Genomic DNA, 12,156 nt, shown 5'->3' with positions numbered 1-12,156 from the left:
TGTTGCTTTGTGCCTATGGTGTCCTTGGAACTGGAGAATCTGATTTGGAAGGTCGAAGGGGCAAAGTATGGGAAAGAATGGGAAACTGGTAAAAGCAACACGTCCTGGAGAAGATTAATTCTGATGGAAGGGAGTGGTGAAGGAGTAGAGATATTTGACGCTTGTCTCCTCCTGTTTCTGTGTGTGTTGCTCTGGTTCTGGTCAGTAACTGGATAAAAGAAGGTGTGAAGCATGTCGGAGTTTTGGTTAATTTCTGCCCCTGGTGACCAGGAAAATTTACAAGCTCTGGAGAGGATGAACACCGTAACCGCCAAGTCCAACCTGTCTTATAACACCAAATTCTCGATTCCTGACTTCAAGGTAAAATTCCTGGAGCGGAGGAAGGAGGTGATGGGTTGGGGGTGGGTGGGTGGGTGTCTTCTGGGAAGCCAAGGAGACATCACAGGGCAAAGACAGTGACGCTGATCCTCAGCCTGGGGCTGAAGATGAACCGGGCAAGTCAGTAGTCTGGATGGGACTTCATGCCACAGTCCGAAGTTGGTTGTGGTTCCTATGGACTTACAGACCCAGGACGAAAGGAGCCGGGAGAGATGGGTGTGGTGGGTAGGACCTCCAGTACAGTTTAAACGTGCAGGCTTGGAGAGCTTCCGCCTTGGTAGTACTCCTGACCTGAAGCAGGGTGGGAAGTTTCAGGATCCTTCTGGTTCTGGTGGGGAGGCAGGAAGGGAGTTTAATGATCGGTGGGCAGATGGCAGAGAGATGTGACAGCAAAGACATGAGAGGCAGGAGACTCTAAGGGCTCCTGCAGTGGAGAACAAAGTTCAAATGAAACAAACAGGAAAGAGGAGCAAGGCGTGCACAGTCCTTTTGCTTCAGAAGAGTGGAATTGTTGCCATGCTTCCCAAGACTGTACGTTTCCAAAAGGAAGATGCTTGAGGCGTTTCTCGATGACACCTGTGCAAATGTGCTGTGGCTGCTGGAGGGATGGCCCCAACGGACCAGGGGCAGCTCTTCTCGAAAACTGCCATATAATCTTTCAGACCGCAGTCTGCCCTCTGTGCTAAGAGCTGCACCGTCAGCACCGTAGACATTGGGGATGCAGCTGTATTTGCTGGTGTTTACTGAGCACTATGGTTGGGGCCCAGCCACTTTAAACGCATCATCTGGAATCTTCCAGTCCCTGGTGTAGATCAGGAAGGGCGGAGAAAGGAGACCGGGGCTGCAGATCTGGTAATTGGCAGTACCTGTTTCTGAACCCATGTGTCGCTGCCTGTTTCAAACCTGCCCTGTTTGTCCCGTGACCCCCGCTGTGAAGGTTAGGGAATCCGGGAACACTCAGCACTTTGTGTAAGGCAGCGTGTCAGACGGGAGGGAGCAAAGAGAAGAGACAGGACCCTCCCCAAAGATGCTTAACGTCAAGTTGCTTGAAAAGAAGCAGCTTCACTTACTAGAGATGTCCGGGGCTCCTTATTTCCTAATTACCTTTCTTAAAGTATTTTTTAAAAGTATTCTTTTATGAAAGGATAGCGGCCACACAGCGTTAATCCTGATTGCTTTTTTTTTTTTAAAGATTTTATTTATTTATTTGACAGAGATCACAAGTAGGCAGAGAGAGAGGAGGAAGCAGGCTCCCTGCTGAGCAGAGAGCCCGATGCGATGCGGGGCTCCATCCCAGGACCTTGGGATCATGACCTGAGCCGAAGGCAGAGGCTTTAACCCACTGAGCCACCCAGGCGCCCCTCCTGATTGCTTTTTAATGTCTGACGGGTGGTTGATGACATGAAAACAAAGCCTTTCCTTCTGGTTCTGTGGACTAGACCTTTAAATACAGTTTTGGACTCTGATAATTGTTACTTTAAGAAGTGGATCCTTACGAGTAACGGGAAGAGAAAAGGACATGCATGAATGAGGAGGTGGGAGGAGGAGCTGGTCTTCTGCGCCCCCAAGATCATTGTTAGTAATAGCAAAGAAGAACAGAGACGGGGTTTCGTTGGACATCTTGAAGAAGAAAGGCTTTAGAAACAGCAATTTCTTTCCTTTTTTTTTTTTTTTTTAAGAGTTTTATTTATTTGAGAGAGAGAGAGAACACGCTGGGGTTGGGGGGCAGAGGAAGAGGGAGAAGCAGGCTTTTTGGCTTCTTACTGAGCAGGGAGCCCATGCAGGGCTCATCCCAGGACTGTAGAATCATGACCTGAGCCACAGGCAGATACTTAACTGACTGAGCCCCGCAGGCGCCCCAGAAATGGCGGTGGCTTTAACTTGCTTTCTGGTCCATCTCCTCAGCTATGGGGATGAATCCCATGACTAGCAGACGGCCATTCTAAGAAGAAAATGAGCTGGGGTCTCACAGTGACATAGTGGTCCCTCCTTCCTCTGGCAGAAATAGGATAGTTTATCCTATTGGCAGAAAAAATAATAACAACGACAGTAATAATAATTAAAAAATTCCCCAACCCACTGCTTCTCTTAACAGCCCTTCCCAGTTTCCAGTTCGGCCACTGACCAAGAATAACTAAGGGGAGATGGAGGTTAGAGAGCTCTTTGCGCTGTTGCTGTTGCTGAAAGTGACCTCACTCTCCTCTGCCTTAAAGCGTGAGCCTCTAACTTCTTTACGATCTTTTTAGGTGGGGACCTTGGATTCCCTTGTTGGCCTCTCCGACGAGCTGGGGAAACTCGATACCTTTGCTGAAAGGTAAACTATTTCTTGTTTACTGCATACAAGTGAGAATTGGACAGTGTTGTCAAGGGACACAGTGCTCTTGCTTTGGCTGAGCCCATCTTGTCCAAACCCGGTCCTAAAAGTCACATAAGGGCATCGGGTCGACAGCAGCACTTGGGGGCCCTTGCGTAGTTTTTTTTTTTTTTTTTTTTTTTTCCGGAGGCAGCGTTTTCTCGGGGGCCGCCTTCAGAATGAAGAACACTGTGTGGCATAAGGTACTGAAACTTTTAGAAAATAATTGAGCCATTTCCCTCCAGGCTTTTATATTTTAAGGTTCTTGGTTTGGTTTTGTGTTTGTAGTCATATAAGCACATCGTAAAAGATTCGAAGGACAGAGGGAAGGCAGTCGAATGACAAGAAGTTTCCCTCTCGTCTGGTTTCCTCTCTCCTATTCCCCCACTTCCCCTCTTTGGTGGCAACATTGTTATCAATTTGGGGGGTACCTTCTGGAGACAGCGTGTACGTGTGCCACCAATATGAGTATATTCTGGGAAGCAGGTTGAGAACAAATGATAGTGTCTGTCCCCCACCTTGCTTTTCTCTCATAATCACGTATCTTAGACATAGTCTGGTGTCAGTCCATAACTTGGTTTTTCCTGTTGGGCTGTATTAGCTCGACTGGAGGTGCCCTGATTTACTAGTATTTCCCTGTTGATGGACATTTAAGTTTTCTGTCTTCTGCTATTCCGAACAATGCTGCAGTGATGGTCCTTTTTTCTATTTCTTTGTACACGCCTGGGAGTGGGATAATTACACACTGAAATGCTGGGTAAAAGAGTATTTGGATGCAAACTTGTAAAGATATGCCCGCATCACCTCTCCAAGGAATTACTCCCATTCCCAGTCCCACAAAAAGTGTGCATATGAGGATCGTTTAAAGTCTTCAAATCATTTTTTTAAAATTGTTACCAATCTGGTGCATAATCACTGGAAAGTACAGATGGAGCTTAGAAAATCATGAGAAAGAAAATACAAAACCCCAATAATTATACCATTTAGAGAATGCTACTGCAAGCGATGTTATGTTGTATTTGCAGTAGATAAATCCAATTTTTTCTACAGATATGCTTGCGTATATTAATAATGGTGACACCATGTTATACATATTTTATAACTTGCTTTCTCTTCATATCTTTTTTTTTTTTTTTTAAGAATACTTATTTATTTGAGAGAGAGTGAGAATGCTCACATGAGCGGGGTAGGGTGGAAGGGGGAGAGAGAATCCTAAGCAGGGTCTATGCTCAGGAAAAGCCAGGAAAAGCTCAGAAAAAAGTAGAGGAGGTCCCAAGAAATCTTCAAACACACAAAGACAGAAACAGCACTTAACTTCACACTGAAAATGCACATGTTCAGGCCCCACTCAGCTGGAAGGGAAGCCCAGGAATCTATTTCTTTAAATGGGGGGAGAGAGGCAGAGAGAGAACGTTAAGCAGGCTCCATGCCCAGTGCAGAGCCCAACGTGGGGCTCGATCTCAAGACCCTGAGATCATGACCTGAGCTGAAATCAAGAGTTGGATGCTCTCTCAATCATCTGAGCCACTCAGGCGCCCCCTCTCTTCATATCTTTGGATCTCACCGTTGACTGTTCCACTAGTGTTACACCACAGGGATTTGCCATCTTTTGTTTATTTGGGTGTTTAAAAAAAAAAATAACCCTTAGTTTTGGTGCATCCAGAAATGTGGTGTTTAACCAATGTTCCCATTTGATTGAAACAGAATGCAGAGTGGGGGTAGATGAGGAAAACAGTCCAAGCAGGCCAGGTCATGACCAGGACACAGACCCGGGGCTGACCGGTTGATCTCGCTGCCTCCATAGAAGGTTTCAGATTCGCGGGGCCTGTGGACGCTCAGGGCAGTGGTGATGTGATGGGTCAGTTGCCTTTTTCACGCATTTCCTGGGAGCCCTCGAGGTCACACTGGGAGGATCCTTCATCTGCAGACTGGGGCTGTGAGCTAGAAATGTGTTCTGGGTTCTGTTGCTGTTCACCTGCCCCCTTCCCTGGGCATGAAAGGAATGCTTTGTTAGTGACATTTTGCTACCTGTGGGATGTTGCTCTGACCACAGAAAGGCAGTCCCGGTCACCAGGTCCTGGGCAGTGTACTGTCTTTGAAAAAGAAAACTAACCTTTGGCTTTCTTATCTGTAAAATGGGATAATAGTGAACATCTCTGTGCTTTCCCAGAAGAATGAAGGGGAGTAAAATCGTGTTACATCAAGTGTTACCAAATCCTAGGCCACATTCTATGAAAAATTAACGTCCAAGAAAAAGTGGCCTGATTCCTGAATGTCAGCTCCTTTCTTAGGCTGTTCTGCTCCACGGGGAATTGGGTCTGACAGCCGCTCTGGAGGCCAGCCCACTGCCCTCGGCAGGAGATGGCTTTCCCGGCCTATTGCAGAAAGGACAGCTAGTCAGCATTTTCTCTTCCTAGACTTTTCTAGACCCTTCTAGATCTTTCTTTGCTACCGATTGTCTGCCCTAATGCAGGTCCGAGAGCCTGTTTCTTATTCCCCAAACCCTCCTCTAGCTCTAAAATTCTGTGATCCTGCATAATTATTTCCACCTTCATTTTTTCCTTTGTGTTTCATTTTGCCTTGTTTTGATGCGTGTCCTATTCCGTCCCTAGCGGTTGCACAGTTTGCTTGCACTGGTGGCATAGCATGTGTTTAAGGAATAATATAAACATGTGTGCGCCGGCCAGGTTTAGGCTGTCATTGTGAAACAGACAGAACCCATACGAACGGAGGTGTTTTTCAAAAGCCAGGGCTAGGTGTGGTGAGAATGGCAGTTGCTGTGCATTGTTTCATTTTTCCTTATAGGCAGATATTCTCAAGAACCTTCCTACGATGGGGGGCGGGGAGGAAAATGGTGTGAACTGAGCTCCCCTTATTTCTAGTATTTCTTTACTTCCGGGGGCCAGGGTACTTTGTCTTAGAGTTAATGCTGGGGCTTGGAGTGAGGTAATGGGATACACTAACCCATGGGCTTCATGTCTTTGAAATGCCCTACCTGATTCTTTAAAGGGGACTCCAGTGTTGTTAGATAAATAAATGCTGGCCGGTTCTGTAGCCCAGGCAGCGTAAACCTGTCAGCACTGCCTCTGGCCAGGAGAACAGAGGAGGGACAAGAGTTTTCAAGGTGTATTGTTTCCATATCCTTTTATTATTTATTTACTCGGGGCACTGGAGTGTTTTTCCATGTAGCTGGAAGGCAGGTTTTGCTTACTGCCTTTTTTTTTTTTTTTTAATTCCCCCATGCTCCCTTTGTTAATTTACTTTGTACTTACCCTGTAATTTGTGAACATGGGAGAAAACAATGATTTTATCTTGGGAAAAAGCACCCCTCCCACCATTATCAGTGTTTAAGTTCTTCTCAGTATCTTCGCTTTTTTTGCCATGCAGGTTGAAATACTACATTTCACGGGCTTCGGCACTCAGATACACCCCACAGGTTCCTGGGGTACACTGGTGACTGTCACTTGCCTCCGGCTTATGGAACAGCTGGTGGCTTTTCTTTATCCCATGGTTCCATGAAGTTGACTGAGGGTTAGCTCGAAGATGTGGATCACAGATTATGTATCTGAGTGTGGATGCCTGATTAATGGTGGGTTCTTCCAAGGGCATTCTGAAGAGACGCAAAATACAATTTAAGAACTTCCCCTAGCTGTGTGACATTTCTCCAGTTCATTAGACAGGTATCCGTTGAATGCTCTTAATGCTGTGTGCCTTTCTAGACTTCTCAAAGCTTCTGGGTGGTCCTGCTGTAGGTGTTTGCTGTTCTCCATGGTGTTTCCAACCTCCCCCTCCCTGTCAGACCCCATTAACACCTGCTCATGCTGCTCAGCTCCCCCAGACTCTTCTCCCAACCCTCTTGCCTTCAGACCTGTTCATCTCCCCTGTCCTGGTTCGCTTCTCCTTCATTGCACTTTCCACAGTGCCCTTGTGCGTTTCCTTGCGGGATCGTCTGCTTAAATATCTGCCTCCCACCTAGACTGTCAGATCCCTGAGGTTAGCCACTGGCACACTTCGATCCCTTGCACCTGTACCATTGTAGGCCCTTCAAAACCAGCTGAACGAATGAATGGAAGAAAGAATCCTGAAATATTAGGGCTGCACAGACCCTTAGAGATCGTATCTAACCCCTTCGTGTTCTAGATGAGGAAACAAACATGCCCAGAGAGATGCTCCCAGAAGGAGCTAGATGGGCTCAGGGCAGCAGAGGAAGAATAGAGCCTTGACCCAGATCCACCAATCAATCATTGTTGTTTTTTTTTCCTTTTTAAATACAGATGTTTTAATATGTCTTAATCCTGTCTTATTCATTGCTCAGATAATTAACATTGGCATTTTACAAAGTATTTGTAAATATTTAAAGATTTCAATGGTATAACAATCAAATGGTATACAGAGGTAAAAAAAGAAATAGTTCCAGTTTATTCCAGGAGCTCTCCCCATAGGCAGTCCTTATGAGGGTTTTGTATATTTCCTTCCTTGGTAAAACAAAACAAAAATACACGTACATTCCTGCTCCAGCTCTGATATTTACAAACCCGAAAAGACCTTCTTGTGAGGTATCTAAAAGCACAGATTTTTTTTTTAAATTTAGATATATCCCAAACATTTAGGACAGAACTTATCACAAGGTTGGTGCAAAAATCCTATTGATAATTCATCAGAGATTACAGTGAAGTTAGGGGGGATTAAATCCTTATCTTTTTGAGTATTGCCATGAGCGCGGTGCCTCTTCCAATTGGCTTAATTCTTTTTCTTGTTCCTCTGGAAAGAGCGCTTTCACGTTTCAGTCAGCAAAGGTCCAGCACCGTATCTCATTGACTCTTTCCCCCCCAATTTTTTTTTTTTTATGTAGTTGCTATTGGAAATGAGATCTTTTCTTGAAATGTTTACTATTTATAAATGGGGATTTCCATGTCTTAATTTCATGACCCACAGACTTAACTGAATTACCTTATTGAAGCTAAGGTGAAAGGTCAGGGAGTCTGATTCCGGCATCCAGAATTAGGGTTAGGGTCAGGATTAAGGGTTAAGGTTAGGGTTAGAGAGAGTCTGGCTCCAGAGTCCTCTTTTTTTTTTTTTTTTTTTAAGATTATTTATTTATTTGACAGACGGAGATCACAAGTAGGCAGAGAGGCAGGTAGAGAGGAGGAAGCAGGCTCCCTATTGAGCAGAGAGGGGGGATCCCAGGACCCTGAGATCACGACCTCAGCCGAAGGCAGTGTCTTTAACCCATTGAGCCACCCAGGCGCCCCCAGAGTCCTCATTTTTAACCACAATATTAAGACGGGTCAGTTGTGTGACAGCACAAAATTAGAAAGATGTACTAGTGTAAGAATGATGACAGCTTTGTAAAAAGAATTTGGAAGTTTCACTGTGTTCTCCATCTTCTCCACATTGTTCACATGGCGTCCACTGGCCACATGGGGCTTGAGCACTAGATTGGTGGCTCGTTTGAAGTGAGATGGTAATGTAGGAAACCTCAGATATCGAAAACTTAGTACCAAAAAAAAAAAAAAAAAAAAAAAACCAAACAAAAAAAGGAAAATCCTAATAGCTGTTGAAACAATAATGTTTTTGATATTGGGTTACATAAAATATATTACTGAAATTAATTTCACTGTTATTTTTTCTATTGTGGCTACTAGAAATTTTTTTTTTTTTTTTTTTTTTTTATTTGACAGAGAGAGATCACAAGTAGACAGAGAGGCAGGCAGAGAGAGAGAGAGGGAAGCAGGCTCCCTGCCAAGCAGAGAGCCCGATGCGGGACCCGATCCCAGGACCCTGAGATCACGACCCGAGCCGAAGGCAGCGGCCTAACCCACTGAGCCACCCAGGCGCCCCGACTACTAGAAATTTTTAAGTGACCTGTGGCTCGGTTACATTTCTGTTAGCGCTGGGCTGGAGCTCTAGACCGTGCTTCTCAAACGCAGATGAATGGCCTGGGGATCTCGGCAAAATGCGGGTTCTGACTCCGTGGGTCTGGGCTGAGCCTGGGACTCTGCGTTCCTTACAAGCTCCACGCTTATCCTGTGCTGCGGGTCCACAGACCACACTTGGCATTCTATGTTCAGCCTACTTAAATCAGTGGCTCTTAACCCGCACTGTGCCCCAGAATCATCTGGAAGACTTGTTAAGAAATAGATGACGAGAGGGGCGCCTGGGTGGTTCAATCAGTTAAGCACCTGACTCTTTTTTTTTTTTTTAAGAGTTTACTTATTTATTTGACAGAGAGATCACAAGTAGGCAGAGAGACAGGCAGAGAGAGATTGGAGGAAGCAGGCTCCTCGCCGAGCAGAGAGCCCAATGTGGGGCTCGATCCCAGGACCCTGAGATCATGACCTGAGCCGTAAGGCAGAGGCTTAACCCACTGAACCACCCAGGCGCCCCAAGCGCCGGACTCTTGATTTCAGCTCAGGTCATGATCTCAGGATCGTGAGATTGAGCCCCGAGTTGGGCTCCGCGCTGGGCACAGAGCCTGCTTAACATTCTCTCTCTGCCTCTCTCCCCCCATTAAAAATAAAATAGATTCCTGGGCTTCCCCTCCAGCTGAGTGGGGCCTGAACATGTGCATTTTCAGTGTGAAGTAAGTGCTGTTTCTGTCTTTGGGTGTTTGAAGATTTCTTGGGATCTCCTCTACTGCGGCTTTTCCTGAGTGTCCCATGGGTGCCTCCGATGAGTGTTTTCTCCTGTTCCCGTTGTCTAGAACTGGTAGGTGTCTGTAGGAACCACAGTTATAATGATTTTCATATCTGCTCTACCCATGCTTTCATACGTGATGGTATTTTTTGCTCTGGCTGGAGGCATGAAGGCGATGACAGCTGTCCCTCTGTGGGGGATTGTCACTTGATGGTGTGTGTGCCTGTTTGTCTCGTTTTCTGTCCGGAGTGCCACACTGGCGATGGCCTTTCACCCATTCCTCGTTGTGTGCCAGGCACTGTATTAGGTGCTTCTCATTTCTCTGTTTCCTCACAAAATCTCCGCCACTGTCCTGTGAACCGTGTGAGTATCTGCTCTTTACAGATGAAAATACCGTTGTTCCCCGAGAGAAGCTGCTTTGGCAAAGTCATGTAGACGATGCGTGTGTCAGGCCTTAACCTGGTCCGCCTGCTTCTCTCCCTGCCTCAGCCAGAGCCCGGGGGCAGATGGCAGTTGGCTTCCCCCTCTGCCTGCCTGCCCGGCCTTCATCCCTTCCTTCAGACCCTGCTGTGACACTCTCTGCTTTGCCTGATGTGACACAGGCCCTGACAGTCCCCCTTCCCCCACCACCCAGCTCTGGCAACTAGAAGTCGGGCCAGGAGGGAAGGAATGTGGGCCGGCTGCTTTATATGCATCAGGCCTGGGTCAGGGGCAGCCGGAGGCAACATTGTGAAATCCAGGAAATAATCTTTTGGAGGCGGAATTTAGGAGAAGGCACTTACTTCCATCCTAGATCTTGACCAGCTCCTGGGACCCATGGCTCCACTCGCGTCCGGACCTCAGCCCGACCACGGCCACTCGGCCCTCTGCTGACTCTTCACACCTCAGCTGGACGGCAGCCCCTTTGACTTTTCTCGTTCTCAAGAGCTTAAGGGGCAGCTTTAAATGGCTCTTTTTTTAGAATTGGCTTCATGTCCTAAGTGAATGTCATTCTCAGTAGACCGAGTACATATATGGAGTCTCTATGGGGCCCTTCGATGGCTCGTGGGCCCATGGACCCGCTGCCCAGGCATTCTGAAGTTCCTCCGGGTTCACGGTCCACTTGCCACTCCAGTAGGGACAGAGTCCTGTGGGTGCCACCTTCCAAACTTGGCCCGTGTCCATCACTTCTTGGCGTGTCCCGCACCACATCTGCATGCAAGCCACCTTTTGCCCTTGCTTGTGTTCCTGCAACACACTCTTCCCGCCTCCCACCTCCCCCGGCCCTGCTCCCCACTCCACGCCACTCTCCCCACTGCCACGCCATGTGGCAGCCAGAGTGGTCTTTTTCAAAACGCCTTGTCACATGACTTTGGTGCTTAAAACCTTTCTGTGTCTTTCCAGTGCCTTCAGTATAGAATCCATGCTCTTGACCCTGGCTTCCAGAACCCTAATGAGTCAGGCCTTCCTTTATGCGTTCCCCCCCCCCCACCACCCTGGCTCCATCCTGCTCTGGGTCACGCTCGACCTTCCCTTGACCTGGAAGGCCCCCCACCCTCGCAGGGCGGGTTCCTCCTTGTCATCCCCATCTCAGGTTAAATGTCACCTCCTTCAGAGGCCTTCTCCAGCCCAGCTGTCAGCCTCGTCCTGCCAGGTCACTCTGTTCTGATACCTGCATTCCATCTGCCACTATTTAATACTTTTCTTGTTTGTCTTTGTTTCCTGTAGAATATAAGCCCCAAGAAAGCAGGTTCTGGAACAGCGCCTGACTCATAGTGGGAGTTGAATAAATACATACTGAACATCTGGGCCTCATCTGCCCCATCAGGAGGTCATGGGCGGCCTCCTTCAGCCCATATGATCGCCTGGGAACTAGAAAAAAAAAATACAGAATCCCCGGGGATCCTGATTGGGTACATCTAGGGTGGGGTCCCAGAACCTGCATTTTATTTTGTTGTATTTTATTTTATTTAGTTTATTTTTTTCCTAAAGATTTTATTTATTTATTTATTTATTTATTTATTTATTTATTTATTTCAGAGAGAGAGCGAGTGAGAGAGTGAGTGAGCACGGGGAGGGGACAGAGGGGGAGAGAAACTTACGCAGACTCTGTGCTGAACGTGGAGCCTGAAGCGGGGCTCCATCCCATGACCCTGAGATCATGACCTTGAGCTGAAATCAAGAGTCAGAAGCTTAACCAACTGAGCCACTGAGGCGCCCCTGAGAACCTGCATTTTGGGGGGCTCAGGGTGATTCTGGGCAGGCAGGCTGGAGATGTTGAGGAATCTGGCTACTGTTACCAGCCGTGACCCCATTTAATCTTGACGTGCTTTAGGGCACTCGATCTTCAGGCCGGGGTCTCTAAATGTATATTAAAAAGTTGATAATAGGGGCGCCTGGGTGGCTCAGTGGGTTAAAGCCTCTGCCTTTGGCTCGGGTCATGGTCCCGGGGTCCTGGGATCGAGCCCCATATTGGGCTCTCTGCTCAGTGGGGAGCCTGCTTCCCCCCAACCCCTGCCTGCCTCTCTGCCTACTTATGATCTCTCTCTCTCTCTGTCAAATAAATAAATAAAATCTTAAAAAAAAAAAGTTGATAATTTTTTTCCCAAACAGGTAATACATTCACATGCATCCCAAATAAAAACAGTGAGAAATCTCCCTTACATCGTCCATGCCGCCCCCCTCCCCTGCCTTGCCTGACCTCTTCCCTGCTTCTCTGGTCCCAGTTTAAGAAAACCAGGTTTACAAATTGCTTGGATACATTTTTGGTGCTTCCTGATGCCAACACAAGGCAATTTCAGCATCTATTT

At 47.1% G+C, this 12,156-nt stretch overlaps 1 protein-coding gene across 2 annotated transcripts in view; it reads left to right on the top strand.

The window, feature by feature from the left end:
- The first annotated feature begins 219 nt into the window (after positions 1–219).
- LOC111154195 (ATPase H+ transporting V1 subunit C2) overlaps positions 220–12,156 on the top strand; it is a 52,221-nt gene continuing 40,284 nt past the window's right edge. For both annotated transcript variants that reach the window (XM_022513646.1, XM_022513645.1), the window contains exons 1-2: positions 220–360; positions 2,625–2,692. In XM_022513646.1, the coding sequence (XP_022369354.1) occupies positions 232–360; positions 2,625–2,692 (197 nt within the window). In that variant the 5' untranslated portion in view covers positions 220–231. The remainder of the gene's footprint in view (positions 361–2,624; positions 2,693–12,156) is intronic.

This window comes from Enhydra lutris, unplaced genomic scaffold (assembly GCF_002288905.1).
Source record: "Enhydra lutris kenyoni isolate GAN:26980312 unplaced genomic scaffold, ASM228890v2 scaffoldscaffold35, whole genome shotgun sequence".
Classification (NCBI taxonomy): domain Eukaryota; kingdom Metazoa; phylum Chordata; class Mammalia; order Carnivora; family Mustelidae; genus Enhydra; species Enhydra lutris.
The sequence above is the reverse complement of the archived record's forward strand: the minus strand, read 5'-3'. Positions and strand labels throughout refer to the sequence as shown.